Source organism: Nannizzia gypsea, genomic scaffold (genome assembly GCF_000150975.2).
Source record: "Nannizzia gypsea CBS 118893 supercont1.3 genomic scaffold, whole genome shotgun sequence".
NCBI classification, from domain to species: domain Eukaryota; kingdom Fungi; phylum Ascomycota; class Eurotiomycetes; order Onygenales; family Arthrodermataceae; genus Nannizzia; species Nannizzia gypsea.
The window spans coordinates 2,752,691-2,770,902 of NW_003345199.1; the positions used below are offsets into that span (position 1 = coordinate 2,752,691).

Consider the following 18,212-nt stretch of genomic DNA (forward strand, 5'->3'; position numbering starts at 1 on the left):
AGCCAAACAGCCAAACATTGCTTTGAGTGTCTTCGGCAAAACTTCGGTTCTGGTGGAGATCAGAGATCGATCCTCGGCCTTAGATAAGATCGGGCTCCGGGCGAATAAAGTCCAGAGAACAGACCAGGCGGATTCAAGCTCAAGAGCTCAAGACGGAGAGCAGCAGATATGGTATATATAAGAGGTGAGCCGTATACCCGGCTGGGCAGGAGCTGCGGCGGTCTAGCGACTCAAAGTCGCCCCTGAGGCTGCTCATCATATTGATCTGGATGGGGTGCATTGCACGGCCGCGCTTACATGAATGACTAAGGTCAGGCACGATTTTGCGACAAGCTCCCGAGTATCTTTGTATAGATTTGATCTGAAGTTACTCAGTATCTTTGCCTTGTAGACACACTGCGGTCTGTTTGCTGGATATTGCATATTTTCTCTTTTCTTATGACGATTTGAAAGAATTTTTCTTGCTGTTAAAAGATTTTTTTGATAGAGCAAAGCAGCCGAGTTATTACCGAGGGCTTGTTAGTAAGCAGAAAGGTTCGGATGAAACTCGGGATAAGGCAATAATGTAAATCCATTCCGAAAGCTTAAACGGACGGGTATTAATATTAATCCGGAAGACTATTTATAAGCTGCACAAAATATATGCAAATATGCTAAACAGAGCATACAAAGCAAACAAGCTAAGAATAGCTACCATGCCCCGCGCTAAGCCAAATCCAGCTTATCAGATCTTTATCATCATGTGACTCCTCGTAGACCCGCCATAAGAAAGAAAAATTGAGAGGGGAAAAAAAAAGGTGCGGGAGAAGACGAGAAATGACTCCGATTTCTGACCTCAACAAGAGAGGATGGATCCTATGGGGGATTATTTCGTTACTTCCTGATTATCATTCTGGTTATCAACTGACATTGCAATCCTCTGCGCCTTGAGTTTAGGTTGGTCAGAGCTGCCAATTTAACTATCCACTCACAGCTGGTTGACGCGGGGCAAAGTACATCGGTCTTTGCTATACTCCAGCTTTGCACGATCGTTCGTTTGATACAAGCTCAACAATGGCTTCATCAGACTCGCTATTCCTGACTCTACCCGGATCCGTTGCATTCTCCGAGTTTCGATGTCGTGGTATTGCGGCAAACACCAATGCTAAGGCTATCCGGGCCCAGTGGGTGCATTATCTGCACCTTGCAGAGCCTTTGCAAGACAACCAGCCCACCAACTTGGAACAGCTGCTGCGGTACGGAGATATAGCAGATTCTCCCGGATCCTTTGGGCCTCAAGATGGTCGGTCTCTCACCTACTATGTTAGCCCAAGAGTCGGCACCATCTCGCCATGGAGCTCCCAAGCCACTGGAATTGCCCACGTCTGTGGCTTTCAAAAGTGCCTTAAGCGCATCGAGCGTGGACTCCGAATCTCGTGTCTTGTAGACGAAGGGGTCGACAGCCTGGATGCAGCAAGCCTAGATGTTTTGCATGATAGGATGACTCAGGTCATAAGCACGGAGGAACCTAACCTCCAGGCTATGTTTGCTGAGAAGCCCCCTGCCCCATTGGAAGTGGTATCTCTCAAGGATGGAGAGAAATCTCCCCGAGAGATCCTTCAGGACGCAAACAAGCGTCTCGGCCTAGCGTTGGATTCCTCGGAGATTGACTACCTTGTTGACGCTTATGCGGCTGGAGGCCCAATCTCGAGAGCTCCTACCGATGTGGAGCTGTTCATGTTTGCCCAGGTCAACTCTGAGCACTGCCGTCATAAGCAGTTCAATGCATCGTGGGTCATAGACGGGGAGGAAAAGCCGAATACTCTTTTTGGCATGATTCGAAATACTCACAAGCAACACCCTGATTATACGGTCAGCGCGTATAGTGATAACGCAGCGGTTCTAGAGGGAGAAGAAGCCGGACACTGGGCTCCAGATGCTACTGGAGAATGGGTGCAGACAAAGGAGAAAGTTCACTTTTTAGCTAAAGTGGAAACCCATAACCATCCAACGGCCGTCTCGCCTTTCCCGGGGGCTGCCACTGGCTCCGGCGGTGAGATTCGAGATGAAGGCTCTGTAGGTCAAGGATCCCGACCAAAGGCCGGTCTTTGTGGCTTCTGTGTTTCGGACTTGCTCATCCCGGACCACAGACAACCTTGGGAGCTCGATGTCGGAAGACCAAACCACATTGCAAGCAGTCTAGACATAATGCTCGAAGCTCCCATTGGAAGCGCGTCTTTTAATAACGAATTTGGCAGACCATGCACAGGAGGCTATTTCAGAACCCTTCTGACTAAAGTCGACACCAGCGATGGAGAGTCTGAGATCAGAGGCTATCATAAGCCTATCATGATTGCCGGTGGTGTCGGTACTGTCCGTCCCCAGCATGCTCTGAAAAATCCTCATGCAGTTAAGCCGGGATCTTACCTGATAGTACTCGGAGGTCCGGCCATGCTTATTGGACTTGGAGGAGGTGCAGCTTCTAGCATCGCCTCTGGAGAAGGATCTGCTGATTTAGACTTCGCAAGTGTGCAGCGTGGAAATGCAGAGGTTCAAAGGAGAGCACAGGAGGTTATCAATGCCTGTGTTGCCATGGGAGCTGATAATCCCATCAAGTTTATCCACGACGTCGGTGCCGGAGGATTATCTAACGCTTTGCCCGAACTTATCCACGATGCAGGCCTTGGAGCTTCGTTCGAACTTCGTGAGATAGACAATGCAGATAAGGGTATGAGCCCTATGCAGATATGGTGTTGCGAAGCCCAAGAGAGATATGTTATGGCAGTGTCAGAGGAGGGCATGAACAACTTCGTCACAATCGCAAACCGTGAGAGATGTGGTTACTCTGTTGTTGGTCGCGGCCTTGGGCAACCGGACGAAAGTCGCCGGCTTGTTCTGCTCGATAAGGACTCCAAGGAATATCCAAAGCCAATTGACCTCCCTCTGTCTGTTCTATTTGGCAAACCGCCCAAATTGACAAGGACTGTCTCTTCGAGAAAGCTCAGTCTTCCATCTTTTGATTTTAGCCTGAAGACTTACCTCCCTTCCGTTCCAGAACAAGGGTTGATGGCCGAAGCCGTCGATAGAGTTCTCCATCTTCCAGCGGTTGGTTCCAAATCCTTCCTTATCACTATTGGTGACAGAACCGTTGGTGCTCTCACCGCCAGAGATCAAATGGTCGGACCATGGCAGACTCCTGTGTCAGATGTATCCGTCACTGCAACCTCATTGCTTCTTGGAATGAAAACTGGAGAGGCCATGGCTATGGGCGAGAAACCCACTCTTGCTCTCATTTCTCCAGCTGCCTCGGCAAGAATGGCTGTTGCTGAATCACTGATGAACATTGCTGCCGCAGACTTGCCTGAGAGGCTTAGTCGTGTCAGACTTTCTGCTAATTGGATGTCCGCCACCAACCACCCAGGTGAGGGCGCTGCTATTTACGAGGCTGTCGAAGCCATTGGCATGGATCTATGTCCAAAGTTGGGAATAAGCATTCCTGTTGGAAAGGACTCCATGTCCATGAAGATGAAGTGGAGTGACCAGGAATCTGTGCAGTCCAAGGAGGTTACTGCTCCCTTGTCCTTGGTTATTTCTGCATTTGCACCTGTTCAGGATATCAAAAACACATGGACTCCCGCTCTGCGAAGCTTCGAGGAAGTTGGTGAAACTGTCTTGATGTTCGTTGATCTCTCATCCGGCCGCAAGAGCATGGGAGGTTCGGCTCTAGCACAAGTTTTTGGACAAGTCGGAAACGAATGCCCTGACATTCGGGATGTACAACTTTTCAAAGACTTCTTTGATGCGACACAGTCCCTCCAGGAAGCAGGAATCGTGCTTGCCTACCACGACCGCTCGGATGGTGGTCTCTTCACAACCATTGCCGAAATGATGTTTGCTGGAAGATGCGGAGCCCAGATCATGTTGGATGAAATATGTGCCAGCCCCAATGTCAAAGATGCCATTGAAACCTTATTTAATGAAGAACTGGGCGCCGTTTTCCAGGTCCGCAAGGCTCATGAGGGCGAGTTCAGAAGCTGTTTTGCAACCTGTGGCCCACCACCTGGCTTGATCTACAGAATTGGCCGTGTCGCGGAGAAGCAGAAGCAGAACTTGGCTATTTACCATGGAGCCTCCTTAATATACAGAGAGAGCCGCTCTCGCCTGCAACAGGCTTGGTCCGAGACTTCGTACCGCATGCAGCGACTCCGAGACAACCCAGACGCTGCTGACCAGGAATTCGAGAATATTCTCGATGACAACAACGCTGGTCTATCGTACAACTTGACTTTCAACCCCAAGGAAACAGGTCTACCATTGATGACCAGCCTTACTTCTCGCTTCTCGCCTTTTGCAACCCGTCCAAGGGTAGCAATCCTCCGTGAACAAGGAGTGAACAGCCATGCTGAGATGGCATTTGCTTTCAACATGGCCGGCTTCTCTGCCATTGACGTCCACATGAGCGATATCCTCACTGGCAAGGTCTCTCTTTCTTCATTCGTAGGCTTGGCCGCATGTGGTGGCTTCTCGTACGGTGATGTTCTCGGAGCAGGACGTGGTTGGGCCAAGTCGGTACTTCTGCACAAGCAGACACGCGAAGAATTCAAGTCATTCTTCGAAAGACCCGATACTTTCGCTCTTGGAGTTTGCAACGGTTGTCAGTTCTTTGGTCGCCTTAAGGAGCTGATTCCAGGTGCTGGAATATGGCCAAGCTTTGAGCGGAATGCCAGTGAGCAGTATGAAGGTCGCGTGTGCATGGTTCGCATTTCGGAACCAACTGACATCCCTCCAACCGTTTTCTTCCATGACATGAATGGCTCTTCTCTCCCTATTGCCGTTGCCCACGGAGAAGGTAGAGCATCTTTTGAAGATACCCCTGGAATGGACGGCAAGGAACTTGTGAAGCATGGGCTTGCCCCGGCTCGTTATGTTGACAACACAAGCCTTGAGCCAACTATGCGATATCCATTCAACCCTAATGGTAGCCCTGAAGCTATTGCTGGTGTACGTTCGCCAGACGGAAGGGTGCTTGCAATCATGCCTCACCCCGAGCGCACCATTATGGCCGGTATTGGCAGCTGGTTCCCCGGAGACAAAGCCATGAGTGAGGAATGGGGAAACATTGGTCCATGGGGTAGGGTATTCTTCAGTGCTAGAAGATGGGTTGGTTAATTTTGCCGCTTCTATCTATCAATGTAGATCTTTGGACCCAGTGAGACAAAAAATGGCCAATAGAAAAGGAAAGTTTGATGCAAATAAAGGAGCACTTCGCAGTTTTGTCTGTACGCTTCGGGTGGTATTTTCATACTATATGCCATATTTGCCGTTCTATTGTTAAGAGTTGTGTATATACGACCAATTTTAGCAAAAGTTCTCTAAAAATGAGAAATAAAGATTTAAAGTCAATTATCTCATCGAGTTAAAAGTATTAATGGAGAAGCATTGGATTCGCGTCAGCCCCATTCAAGACTATCCGCTAGAGTCTCCATACTCTGCGAATAATCACCGTGATCGACCCTAAGTCCAGCTCTGATTGATGAGCAGAGGCTATCGAACTTTGATTTTACGCGCATAACACGACGATGGTAGGATTCGTCGAAAAAAGAGATGCTTGTGGCATTCCCAACCTCAAACATGGATATTTCCATGTCGGATTCGCCATCGGATTCGTCTTCAATCAGCCTTTTCCTAGCCATCCGTGCCAGTCGTATTGTGCCCAATGACTGCTCGTTTTGATCTTGTTGGTACTCAAGGCTGCGAGCAACTTGTGTGTCAGAAAATGATATGCATAGGTCCAGTAAAGATATCAATGCGTGATGTATAGGCGCAAAATCTTTACTAAGAAGACATTGCGCTTCCAAAGCTTTGATATAGGACTGATGTATCTCAATCATAGAATCAACATCTGCTGAGGCCTTGGCGGCTTTGACCATTTCGCGGGTAGCACGAGCAATGACAACTTCAGTAAAATGATGGTAAAGGACATTTAAAGCCCACAATAGGCGGTGTCGAACGCAAAAACTTAAGACACGATCAGCTCTCTCTTCTTCATCATCTGGAGATAAATGTGGCTTTGTAAACCAACGTTTCTCCAACGTGTATTTCCCTCGTCGCAATTGCATTAGTAGTAGTGAAATTCGTTTGTATATATTTAGGGAATCTTTGGTGACGATATTCGCAACCGGCCACGGTAGGGTGTAATCGACAGAGATAACCTTGAGGATTTGAACGGACCGACTGTGGCTATCAAAAACATGGAGCGGTATCTTTGCTGAACGCCCGATGAGCCTTGTGACATCGATGCACGGCAAGCCGCTAAAAGCTTGCCTGAGGAACTCTGTAATAAGGAAACGGTCATTCCAGGATCGACTACCCCGATCTATCAGATCAAATACTCTGTAGTCTGTGACGGAGTACCTCCCGTAATCTTTGCCTAAATATAAGTATTCTAGAGCATCGAATGATTGCCATAAACCACATTTCTCATCAAGCTCCGATTTCAACAGTGAGGAGGCCTGGATGTGGTTGGTGTCAACAAGCTGGTTAAACGCTGCATCCAGCCGGCCGGCAAAAGGATATAATGATAACGATTGGTTTGAAGGACAAATTGCATCATAATGTAGCAAGGAAGGATCAGCCAGGTTGGTGGTTAGGGGCTCAATACCGAGATGTCGAAGGAATACGCGGCTTTTCCCAGTGGTGAATATTTTCTTTGACGAGGGGTGAAGGAACTTCGGAGCATATAAACACCCTGACTGCCAGTTTAGGCTAAACCAGTCATGCCATAGTGTCTGCAGGTCATCGCGTGAGTTGGTCGAGGTGCTGACGAAGAAGGAAGACGATTGGGCTACATCCAGATCTCCTGTTTGCATCCAACGTCGAATTGGTTTTGTATAGTTCTCAAAACAGGCAAAAAATAGCCTGGATATTTCCCGGTACTGTCCATCCTCGCCAGCTGCCTGTTTTTCGCACACTAAGTCATAGAGTAAATCTAAACAGCGGAAGTTTTCCCGACTGCGATTTTGATTTAGTTTATCGATAAGACGAGCAAGTTCAAGTAGTACCTTAACACGCCGTCTGACTTTGTGAAGCAGACGCAAGAGGCTGACAGAGAGAGGCGTAGGTTGATATAGATAATGCGATTGCTCATTGGAGAGATATCTATCAAACGATGAAACCAACGCCTCTACTTCCTTCTGGAAAGTCTGCATAAATGGAACTCGCTGTGGGCGTTTCAAAAACAACCTTAAAGCTTGGATGGAAGTTCCGATATTGCGGAAGGACCCTATCAAATTTTGGAATGCAACTTGGGAGGTATGAGATAAGGAAACATTCCGATTGATCCCAATTTTATCATCATGAATTGAGAAGGTTGATGTTGGTAGACCGCGAAGCATAGATATGGCATCCTTAACGATATGAAGCTCAGTCACCAAAGGTACTTCAGCATCTGCTCGTCCTGAGACAGCCTGTGATTTGATAATAGAGGCTATCAAGTTGTCGTCTTGCACATCTATAAATAAGTCTTCAGAAGGGTAGAACTCTTCTAGAGGAACTGTTGAGCCATGCGGTACAATTTTTGGAATTGAAACACCGCTAGATACCGAAGATATATCATCATCAGAAGACTCCGCAGCGTAATCAATATCCTTCCAGAGATCGTCTGGTTCATTTAACTCTGAGTCATTGAGGTCTGCCCATTGTAAAATCTTAGGGGTTTTCGGTAGTGAGAATTCCTTCAAACTCTCTAAGTCTGTAAGGGTGGCCGGATTGTCTGAGAGAAGTAACAGAAGAGATAGTATTTCAGGGGCCAAATTCAATCTCTTTTGGTCCAATTCTTCTAGCCTTTGATGAAGTGCATCTGATAGCTCGTCATTCCCGACGACCTGAAATTTCTCTAGTAGGCCATCAAGGCTTTTCATAACCTCAAATTTATTCGTCTTTAAATAGGAATTATCCTTGATTTTCCTTTCAATAGCAGCTCTTCGCACTGTGGTTAATGGGTTCTATTACCAGGTTAGACCCAAATGGATCACACAAACGTAGTGTTAAGCAATCGAAATACCTTATCTGATGATTTGGCGACAGCTGCTACCAACTCGTCAGTCAACGCGCCTATTCGAAGCGAAATAGACATTGTTATGGATCCCCTGATCTATAACTGAGACACAAGAATTGCGCAGGATGAATGTCGCCCAAATCCTGCCAGTAAATCTTGGGCTGAGGAGGTGACCATTTCGGCTATAGTTCAGTCATTTGGCTTCTCTGGAATCTATTATCCTCAGATAAGAACAAGCCTCCTTTGCATACCCAAGATTGAATGTCAAGTCAATCGCGATGCGAGTTCGTTATATGTCAAAAAACAACCGTGACGCGCGATGTCCCAGTCACGTGAGGACGCTAAAGCTTAATTAATCTCCTTGTCACGTGCCGGGATCGAGATAGCATCATCTCGATGCAGGCTGCAGGTATCAAAATATTTTAATACTTCTCTGTTAAACATAAGAGCGCATAACATTCTGCGTGTCCATTATCAACATGGCTGTCGCGAGGCCGGTCAGACTGATAATAGGAGTCGGCATTGCTTTAATTTTGCTTCTTATCTACCAGACTTCTAGTTCTCCATCCCTACCCCTTTCGCCAATCCGGAGACATAAATATGACAACGGGCTTAAGCGCGAACCTTTGAAAGAATGTGAGATTCCCTAAGTATATTCCGTGTACCAACAATGTTCTGACGTCTTTCAGTGACTGGCGAGCCAGATGGGCCGCTATGGAGGGCGCAGGGAGACGACTACAGTCCCGATAATCCAAATTCCGCTAGAATAAAGGCATCACTCATTTCTCTGGTACGGAACGAGGAGTTGGATGACTTGATTCCAACTATGAAAGAACTTGAGCGGACGTGGAACTCAAAATTTAACTATCCTTGGACGTTTTTCAATGACAAGCCATTTACAGAGGAGTTTAAAAGGAGGACGCAGGCGGAAACGAAAGCGAAGTGCAATTACGGTATGCTGTTGGATACGGCCTCTAACTGCTGTGCGGCTGGTTCTATGAGTACTAATATGCGTCACATTTCTCTATAGAAATCGTACCAAAAGAGCACTGGGATGTTCCGTCTTGGATAGATATGGATAAATACCAAACCGCCTCCAAGGCCATGGAGGCAAATGGCATACAATATAGCACCGTGCTCTCCTACCACAAGATGTGCCGCTGGAACAGTGGGATGTTTTATAAGCACCCTGCCCTAGCGGATATGCAGTACTACTGGCGTGTTGAGCCTAAGGTTCGCTTCTTCTGCGATGTGGACTATGATGTCTTCCGATACATGCAAGACAGGAACAAGACCTACGGCTTTACAATCAACTTGTATGATGCGCCAGAGACTATGCCAGGCTTATGGCCTGAAACTCTCAAGTTTCTCGAAAAGCACCCGGGATACGTACATAAGAATAATGCCATGGACTGGTTAACGGACAACAAACAAAGGCCGGAACATACCAAGAAAGCAAATGGGTATTCGACCTGCCACTTTTGGTCGAATTTTGAGATAGGTGACCTGTCTTTCTGGAGAAGCAAGGAATATGAAGATTACTTCAACCATCTTGATCAGGCTGGAGGATTCTTCTATGAACGATGGGGAGACGCCCCCGTTCATTCTATTGGACTGGGCCTGTTTGCCGATAAAAGCAAAATTCATTGGTAAAAACACCTTTGTATCTTTTCTTACTGGCAGATTTCTAACTTGTATTAACATTAGGTTCCGAGATATTGGATATAACCATATCCCATTCCTGAACTGCCCAAACTCCCCTAAATGCAGGGAATGTGAAGCCGGTCTATTTTACCGAGGAGAACCATTCCTCCAGCTCGAAGATTGCCGGCCAAACTGGTTCAAATATGTCGGAGAAGATTAAGTCACTTACTTCCCTTGAGCCGGGTAGCTATCTGAGCTATTTGCATTACTGTGCTCTATGATGTCCTCCCAGAGCCGCCTTAGGCGCTTTTTATATACCCCAACTTCCTTCCTCTTGACATGATGCTTAGATGTCAGTCTAATTCAATTCTCTCTACCTGTTTCACCGAGGGACTGTTGCTGTCCTGCAAAAGATAATGAGCACCGATGTTAGGCATGCATGTGGCGTTCTGGGAAAACGTTTCCCATTGTAGCATATTTCTTCACTCCTTATTGAACCAAAATAATGTTCTCCCTGATGGTGTTTTTACTTTATATATATTTCTAGCTTATTAGAAATAGGGATACGAAGTGATGTGTTTATGTATTTGTTGCCTGTATTTCATCCCCGTCTATCAATATAAAGCTCCTTTCAATATAATTCATTAGTATGATAATAAAAGCTTCGTCTCTATATTGGTGTAAAGTAAAATAAATAAAACAGTTCCAAGAGAAGTGAAAAAAGGAGAGGGAGAGGGATGTTTTATTCTAACGTGACCGCCGGCGGAATATTCGAACTCTGGATAATCTTTGCCTTACCTCAAGCCAGGCTGATTTAAGTGTTCTTCCAAGCCGTCTCTCATCCCGAATGCGGACATATAATAGAAGAATTGCTAACAGAGCAAGATCCCAGCAGAGTTGCCGTACAGCTACCCAAGCAAACCACTTAATCCAGGACCATATTCCGGATTTCCTCTGTTCGAATGCTTTGCGGGCTTCTAGCTGCTCTCTTACGGCAGCTACTTCGACGGTCATCTTCGTTAAGGCCTGCTCAACGCGTTTCTGCCATCGTTGGTAATATTTATGGCCTAATGTTGGGGGATGTTGGAGCCGTGGGTCTTCGCCTGATTCCTGGTTCTCATAAAAGCTATTCCTAGCTTCTTGAAACTCTTCTTCCTCCTCATCCTCATCTTGGTCTGCGTCCTCTTCGTCTTCGGCATCATCACCGCCTCTATTTCGGGGGCCGTGATCGTTCTCCTTTTCAGAATGGCTTCCGTAGCGGTGCCGCCTTGAGCCTCCGTCCGGTTGACTTACAGGGCTCAGTACTCGCAACTGAGAGCCCCTCCCTGCCTCGTCAAAGTCTTGTCGTGCCATCCTACTCCCCGTGTTGTCGTAGCTGGTTTGTGACGGCATTCGGGTAGGGCCAGACACGCTCAAGCCCTGGTCAGGATTCGAGAATGAAGATGAAGTATTCGACTTGATTTGGTCCCAAACAAATTCAAGTTCGGATATAAGCTCTTGTGCCTCCGGAGTAGGAGACGCATATCGATGCATGGTCTCTATAAGTGTCGTTATATATCGTCGTTTCGCCTCCGTTCGTGATAAGTTCCGTTGCGCATACCATGAGTCCCTTTAACAGCAAACGAATAAGATTAGCCAATGAATTCCAGTATATCGTTCGCCAAACGAGGTGTAGGTTTACCATTTCTCTTTTTCAGCCTGGACGTCGGCATCACCGACCGGTCGATCCATTACTCCTTCCACATCCCCCTCTAAAGTTACCAACAATTCCGGTGGTCAGCCTTGCATCCAAAAGTCTTCACAGCGCATCGGAACAGGGTAACCGTCAAACCATACCCATGCTTTGTTTGTATAATCCATAGAGCTTCAATCGATCGGCCGTCGGTGGCCTAGCCGACCCCGTCCGGGGAATCTTCTTCACGGTATTAAGCGCATGGACAAAGACTCGGTCTAGGAGACAGATGTGTAGTCCGTTAGCAAGTTGTCACTAGCCGAGGGTTGAACGCCGAGCCACTTCACGATGCCCAACATAGCTGAGGACCAAGGTGCACACATACCAACTGAGTCTGACATGATTCATGGGTTATTATAACAGCTTAGTCCCTGCATGAGACTCGGACTTGAGGAATGTGGATAAGAATAGGGAGATCAAGCGGAAGCGTAGTCGTGAGCGCAGACTCGGGAGAGCGCAAGCCGCATGGAGGGCTGTGTGTGCCCATGTAACGGTCAATTATCTCTCAGGAGAATATAACGAACATCGCACACAGGACCATCGGGCGTTTAACTGTGTTTCCAGGGCCTCAGCGAGCGTATCATGGCAACTTGCCCGGGCTGTCTTTTCTCTCGCGAAGCTGCTTGTTGTTTCGTTGGAAAGCAAAGTTGAGCCGCGGCTGTTGGGCGCGCGCAGTTCACGTGCTGCACTGCCAGATCCATTGACTAGTCGAAGGAACAAACAAAATACATCTACAGCCGAAGTAAACAATATAGAAGATGAATATACAGGTCAGAAGAGGACGAGAGGTACAAAGAAGCCGATAGGCTGTGTCTTTGTTTTTTGTCGTTTTTTGTGTAGGCGGTTTTTAAGCCCCTGGATATGATACAAGCTATCTCCTGTGTCCACTGCTAATGACCGTGGATGAAGCACCTTTTATCTAGACAAGAATCGAAATCAAAAGTAGGAAAAATCGCCTGTATGGGATAGAAATAGAAGGGGATGGCTCGTGATGAAGTCGACCGAAGAATAGATAATAGATGGTCTTGCGTTGAAGGAGAAAAGGGGGTAACAAATGCCGGAGCAGAGATTGCATATTATTGGGTTTTTTTTCTGGGAAATGGAGGATGAAGAAAGAAGAGAGAAAAAGAGAGCCATGGGAGACATAGAGTCATGGGGAGAGAGGGGATAAGAGAAGGAAACAACGGTACGATCATTTTCAGTGGCATCATTCATCGACCTGGCCAACCTTGAATAAAATCCATAAGAGACACCCACCGAATGCGCCATGCAGAAAAAAGAAAAGGGGAGGGTAAGGCAGCTAAGAGAAATGCGCGGTGGTTTGCGCATACCAACCCAAGACCAAACCAAGGGGACGGGGCGTGATATCATTCTTTCGCTACAAAAAGAGCAGATTGAAACTTGTAGAGGTATTCAAAGTAGGCAGACGGCCAGTTTGAAGAAGACACATCAAGAGGGACCGAGGACGGGAAGATAAAGGCGGAAAAGGGGGGCCATGACGGTCTCGATGGTAGGAGTGGTGACCTTCTTAAGAAGCGGACGGAACCCCGGTAGATTCAGCAACTCGTCCATTGCGGAAGCCGCCTCTGCCACGGTTACCCCCATAGCCACGGTTATAGCCTCTGCCTCGTCCGCCAAACCCTCGTCCACGGCCACGGCCTCGACCACGGTATCCGCTGTCAACGCTTCCTTGTCCGAAAGTCTCCATGTTCTTCTTTTCTTCCTCACCGCGCCATTCACGGCCGCTGGTCTTGTTCCGGGCGTTTTCTTCCCTATCACGCATCTCGCTAGATAAGTTATCGAAGAACGAGGAGGTCTTGTCATATACAACAGTGGTAGCATGACCAGATGCGGCACTGGAGACATCACCGCCTTCGGCTCCATTGGCCTCGGAAGTTATGCTTTGAGCCTTTCCTTCGGCTTCAAGTAATGGTGATCCGGAAGCAATAGCCTCTTTGACGAGATCCTGCTTGTTGAATTTCGCATTCGCAGATGCAAAGTCATAATCGGTAGCAGGAACTTCGATCTTCTTGACCTGCTGATGGTGGTGGTGGTGTCCACGGTGGCCACCTCGGCCACGGTGGCCGCCTCTCGACTGACGTTCACCATCAAACGGTCGCATTTCATTAACCTTCTTAGTAACGGCCTCTACGGAGCCGTTTGTAGATTGCTGCTGCTGGGATCCAGCGGGCTGTGGCAGTTTTGCCATTGCAGCGGCGACAGCAGCAGTAGCAGCTCGGGTTGCCTCCTCCATAGCATTTGGAGCACTTCGGTTTGGCTGTTGGCCAACGCCGACGGATGCAGTAACCTGAGCAGTGGGCTTTAGGGGCACAGCAACAGGGACAGCAGGAATAATTCTTTCATTCTTGGGAGCTGTAGTGGCCTCGGAGGAGGGCTGGGCAGGTGCTTTGGCGGGAGCTGGCTTTTGATTTTGGGTGGTGGAAGCCTCTGGTTTGGTTTGGGGCGGCTGCTGGTTATCCTTATGCGCAGCGGTGGCCGGGGCAGGGGTTGTAGGTTTCTTTGGAGCCTTTTCACCACCAGGAAGTTCGGAAGTTGGCATTGGGGCATTCTGAGAGGCTGGAGCCCCCTCTGCTCCACGTTGCTGGGGTTGTGGCTGTTGCTGCGGAGGCGGCTGCGGAGGCTGCTGTTGCTGTCCTGGAGGTCCGCGTGGAGGGCCAATTGGCATCTGGGGTGGTCCGAATGGGCCCTGTTGCTGTGGGAAGCCTTGACCTGGGGGAGGATACCAGCCTTGTTGTCCGTAAGGCATATTTGGGAAGCCAGGGCCAGGGCCAGGTGCTCCAGGGAATCCGGGAGGGCCACCGGGAGGCCCACGGAACTGCTGTCCATAAGGATTGTAGTAATTAGGATATGGCGGTTGCTGAGGATAGCCAGGAGGTGGTGGCTGTTGTCGGGGAGGTTGCTGGGGAACTTGAGCTGGTTGACCGCGGCCAGCCTGGGCAGGAGCTGGGGCGGTTGCGGGAGCCTGAGCTTGGCGCGGAGGAGCCGTAGTCTAATACAAAACACATAGTTATTAGCCAATGTTCTGAATACTGACTTCACACGGATAATGTGAAGTATCAGCGTGAAGTCATGAGTAACATCATGATAAGCTTCACACTTTGCTTAGTATGTATGCTCTTGTCCCATGCCTAGCATACAAACAAAGGATAATGCGAAAATGACAGCTGCAGGCTTCAGAAGTGAGGTAAACGGTCCACTACTTACACCTAGTATAGCAGGGTCATTGGGCACCTGCGGCGGTTCTGGAGCCTGGTTCTCCTTTTCATTGTCGGCAAAGTTGATGTCCTTCACATCACTGCCTCTGAAAACAATGTATTCGTAAACACAACTAGTTGGAGGGACCTCATCCGATGCATTGCCACGTCTGCCTTCAGTGCCATGCGATACGACGTTCTCAAGTGCAATCGTTGAAGCCTCGGGGTTGATGTCGTGCAGAGTACCAACGTAACTAACAAAATGCCAAATTAGCCAAAAGTCGACCCCACGGAGGATATAGCAGTAATCAGGGTGGCCTACCGAATATCGCTCATCGAAATGAGGTTGAATCGCCGACTAGAATAGACCCTATTAGCTCTTGTACAGCTTTCTCAGTAGCTCAGGCTTAGCAGTTCGCTATGCTCCATACCCAATAAAATTGTTCATGTCCATGATGACGGTGCGCGGATCCGCGCGGCGAAAGCGAAGAGAAACAGAACTAAGAACAAGCGGAAGAAGAGAACGGACTCAAGAGTAGGAAACGGGCGGGCAGAAGAAGAGTGAAGGTGAGAGACGTGAGAAGTGTTTGCGGCGTTGTTGGTGACAAGTTGAAAAGCGCGAAGAACGAGGCGAAGTTGGAGGTTGAAGTTGGTTTTTGCCGTTTTTGGTCAGGATCGAAGCCTACGGCGGGGCAGATGGGCCAAGAGCGCAGCCTTTTCTTTTTGATAGGAAGAAGACGACGATGAAGATGAAGACGAGGAAGAAGACGAGGAAGAGCAGAGCAAAATACACAGAAAAAAGCAAGGAGAAAAAGTGACGCGAAAAGGGACCATCATGCAGACGTCGAATAGAGACTACTTCTTTCAAACTACGTAAGAGCTTATTGTTAGTGGGCTATAGTGAAGTAGTTGTACAGGACTGACTGGTTTCTAGGGCACAGCTGGAGAACGCTGAGAGAAAGCGAGAAAAGTCGAAGAACTCGAATGGAAGCCCTATCAAGCTGCAGAGTAAGATACTGGCCATAGCAGCAGATCCTACGAGGAACGATGCTGTGTTCCTCGCAGAGAGCTCTGGGACTGCCAGACAGCTTATCCTAGAAGTAGGTGAGCTATACCCCTTAAGGACAGCATACCCCAAGGGACGAGAGACTAAAATCAAATTGGAATTCAGACGGGTGAGTCGGCTGCAGTCTACAGAGGCCCTGCTGCCCCGCTGCCCTCTATCTGTCTTTCTACAGACGGGAGCACTGTCTATGCTGGCTGCTGGGATAAGTCTATCTGGAGCTGGGACGTGAAGACCCGTAAACCTGGCCACAAATTCACGGGACACACAGACTTTGTCAAGGCGGTAGTTTATGTCCATGCCGACGGCCGCAGCCTGCTCGTCTCAGGAGGAGCCGACGCAGAGATAATCATCTGGGATGCCGCTGCCGGAACAAGATTACACGTCTTGAAGGGTCATACCCACGGAATCCAGTGCCTGGCAGTCGACCCGATAGCGAGAACAGAGGGTAATCCACTTACTCTATTCAGCTCGTCCAGCGGGCAGGGGATTCATTCTTTTACCGTTCCGGCAAACCCGAGTGACGCAGTTCTCTCGGATCCCTTCAAGGTCCATGAAACCAGCATCTACAAAATATTCTTCGACGAGGACGGGGACCTCTGGACCGCTTCGGCAGATAATATAGCCCGGTGTCTCACCCGTCAGAGCGGATGGAAGTCTGAAACGGCGCTGGAACACCCCGACTACGTCAAAGATATCGTTGTGGACGAGGCCAGGGGGTGGGTCGTCACGGCCTGTCGAGACGAGGAAGTTCGAGTGTGGGATCGAGCGGTATGTTTTCGCGAAACCAGAGGAGAAGTTGTCCTTGCTAACCCTTCCCTGCTCTATCCAGACCGGGGAACTCCACCACACTTACTCCGGCCACTTTGAAGAAGTGACTGGGCTTCTTATTGCGGGATCAAAAGTGGTAAGTGTCAGCATCGATGCCACCGTTCGCCAGTGGCCTCTTGATCCAAGGGAGATACAGCTTGCAAAGGATGCGGAGAAGCAGAAGCCGGCAGCCGCCCCGGAACCTGCCCCGGAATCAATGCTGACAGAGGAGGAAGAGCGGGAACTCGACGACCTTCTCAACGACAGCAGCTAGCCTAGTACTCTTCTATCTATAAACAATATCAACAGAACTGAACATACACATCTGTATATCTCTATCTGTATATCTCAGCCTTCCCCAGGTCACGTGCTATGAGGTCATGTTTTCCCCAGCAAAAAGCCGCTTTTTGCCCGCTAAACAGCTCGAAAAGCCCCGAGAAAGACGCCAATAACGACGTGGCGGGCGGTGCTATAAGATCGTCTCTTTTGACTGATTATCCTCGGGGTGCACGTATACTTAAATCGCATTAATGAGCGCGGCTGTCGGGACATTCCCTGCCCTCAATCTATATAACTTAACATCCTAGGCAACTTAACTAAGTTAAACGTGTGTGCATCCCCGGTCGTGTTGCCTGATACCATCTTTAATTCGGGAGTAGCCCGCCATAACGTCCATCAACCTCCCGCCAAAGCAGCAACATCGCCATCATTCTGGCAGCATGGATACAGCCACGCATAGAAAACGCATAGATGAGTCCGCGGGCTCTCCAGCGTCCGCCGAGCTGGTAAATCGGCTGAGCGAAAGTCGCTCTCCGTATGTATGTGATGTTTTGTTCTGCACCCATGAATATGATAATTTCCCTCCCCCCGGACCGTGGGCTAATAGACGGCACCCCGACTCTAACAGGTGCGTAGCCACATGAACAACCCGGTTGCATGGCAGCTCTGGGATTCTACGGCTATAAATAAGGCAAAACAGCTTAACCGGCTAATTTTCCTGAGCATCGGCTATTCAGCTTGTCACTGTATGCTGGCACTCAGACCTGCGGAATCGCCGGACTTTATGCATGTACTAACAGATTCATACAGGGTGCCATGTTATGGAAAAGGAATCTTTCATGTCTGCTGAGGTTGCTACTATACTCAATAAATCCTTTATTCCAATCAAGCTGGACCGGGAAGAACGGCCGGACATTGACGATGTGTACATGAACTACGTCCAAGCTACCACTGGGTCCGGAGGCTGGCCTCTGAACGTCTTCCTTACTCCTGATCTTGAGCCTGTATTCGGGGGTACATACTGGCCGGGGCCAAATGCAACTCCGCTGCCAAAGCTGGGTGGAGAAGAGCCAGTTGGCTTCGTTGATGTTCTGGAGAAACTGAGAGATGTCTGGAACACGCAGCAACTACGATGCCGAGAGAGCGCAAAGGAGATCACCCGGCAGCTCCGTGAATTTGCAGAGGAAGGCATTCATCTGTCTCAGGCCAACAAGAGCGAGCAAGAGGAAGATCTAGAGGTGGACCTGCTAGAGGAAGCTTACACGCATTTTGCAGCTCGCTATGATGCCACAAATGGTGGCTTTTCAGGATCTCCCAAATTCCCCACACCAGTCAATCTATCGTTTCTACTTCGCTTGTCAAGATATCCAGAAGAAGTAATGATATAGTTGGTCGTGAAGAGTGCGCCAAAGCCACAGAGATGGCAGTAAATAC

At 48.6% G+C, this 18,212-nt stretch overlaps 7 protein-coding genes across 7 annotated transcripts in view; 4 read left to right on the forward strand and 3 right to left on the reverse strand.

Annotated features, from left to right (window-relative positions):
* Positions 1–1,053: 1,053 nt before the first annotated feature.
* Positions 1,054–5,148, forward strand: MGYG_04472 (phosphoribosylformylglycinamidine synthase; the record flags this gene model as incomplete). Its single annotated transcript, XM_003174246.1, has 1 exon — positions 1,054–5,148. The coding sequence occupies one exon, from the start codon at positions 1,054–1,056 to the stop codon at positions 5,146–5,148; it is 4,095 nt and encodes a 1,364-aa protein (XP_003174294.1).
* A 281-nt stretch (positions 5,149–5,429) lies between these two features.
* On the reverse strand, positions 5,430–8,113 carry MGYG_04473 (hypothetical protein; the record flags this gene model as incomplete). The annotated part of the gene is made up of 2 exons (XM_003174247.1): positions 5,430–7,982; positions 8,042–8,113. 2 exons carry the CDS (start codon positions 8,111–8,113, stop codon positions 5,430–5,432), a joined length of 2,625 nt encoding a protein of 874 aa, XP_003174295.1.
* A 401-nt stretch (positions 8,114–8,514) lies between these two features.
* Positions 8,515–9,899, forward strand: MGYG_04474 (alpha-1,2 mannosyltransferase KTR1; the record flags this gene model as incomplete). The annotated part of the gene is made up of 4 exons (XM_003174248.1): positions 8,515–8,671; positions 8,725–8,988; positions 9,066–9,684; positions 9,743–9,899. The coding sequence occupies 4 exons, from the start codon at positions 8,515–8,517 to the stop codon at positions 9,897–9,899; spliced, it is 1,197 nt and encodes a 398-aa protein (XP_003174296.1).
* Positions 9,900–10,421: 522 nt separating this feature from the next.
* Positions 10,422–11,752, reverse strand: MGYG_04475 (hypothetical protein; the record flags this gene model as incomplete). The annotated part of the gene is made up of 5 exons (XM_003174249.1): positions 10,422–10,457; positions 10,490–11,288; positions 11,361–11,430; positions 11,516–11,629; positions 11,737–11,752. 5 exons carry the CDS (start codon positions 11,750–11,752, stop codon positions 10,422–10,424), a joined length of 1,035 nt encoding a protein of 344 aa, XP_003174297.1.
* A 1,187-nt stretch (positions 11,753–12,939) lies between these two features.
* On the reverse strand, positions 12,940–15,080 carry MGYG_04476 (hypothetical protein; the record flags this gene model as incomplete). Its single annotated transcript, XM_003174250.1, has 4 exons — positions 12,940–14,421; positions 14,637–14,880; positions 14,949–14,984; positions 15,058–15,080. The coding sequence occupies 4 exons, from the start codon at positions 15,078–15,080 to the stop codon at positions 12,940–12,942; spliced, it is 1,785 nt and encodes a 594-aa protein (XP_003174298.1).
* Positions 15,081–15,461: 381 nt separating this feature from the next.
* Positions 15,462–16,773, forward strand: MGYG_04477 (hypothetical protein; the record flags this gene model as incomplete). Its single annotated transcript, XM_003174251.1, has 4 exons — positions 15,462–15,499; positions 15,561–15,726; positions 15,798–16,460; positions 16,522–16,773. 4 exons carry the CDS (start codon positions 15,462–15,464, stop codon positions 16,771–16,773), a joined length of 1,119 nt encoding a protein of 372 aa, XP_003174299.1.
* Positions 16,774–17,218: 445 nt separating this feature from the next.
* The window catches only part of MGYG_04478 (spermatogenesis-associated protein 20), a gene marked incomplete at both ends in the record, with an annotated part of 2,622 nt that continues 1,628 nt past the window's right edge, over positions 17,219–18,212 (forward strand). Inside the window, 3 exons of the mRNA XM_003174252.1 lie at positions 17,219–17,317; positions 17,407–17,524; positions 17,589–18,154. Of these exons, the coding sequence (XP_003174300.1) occupies positions 17,219–17,317; positions 17,407–17,524; positions 17,589–18,154 (783 nt within the window). The remainder of the gene's footprint in view (positions 17,318–17,406; positions 17,525–17,588; positions 18,155–18,212) is intronic.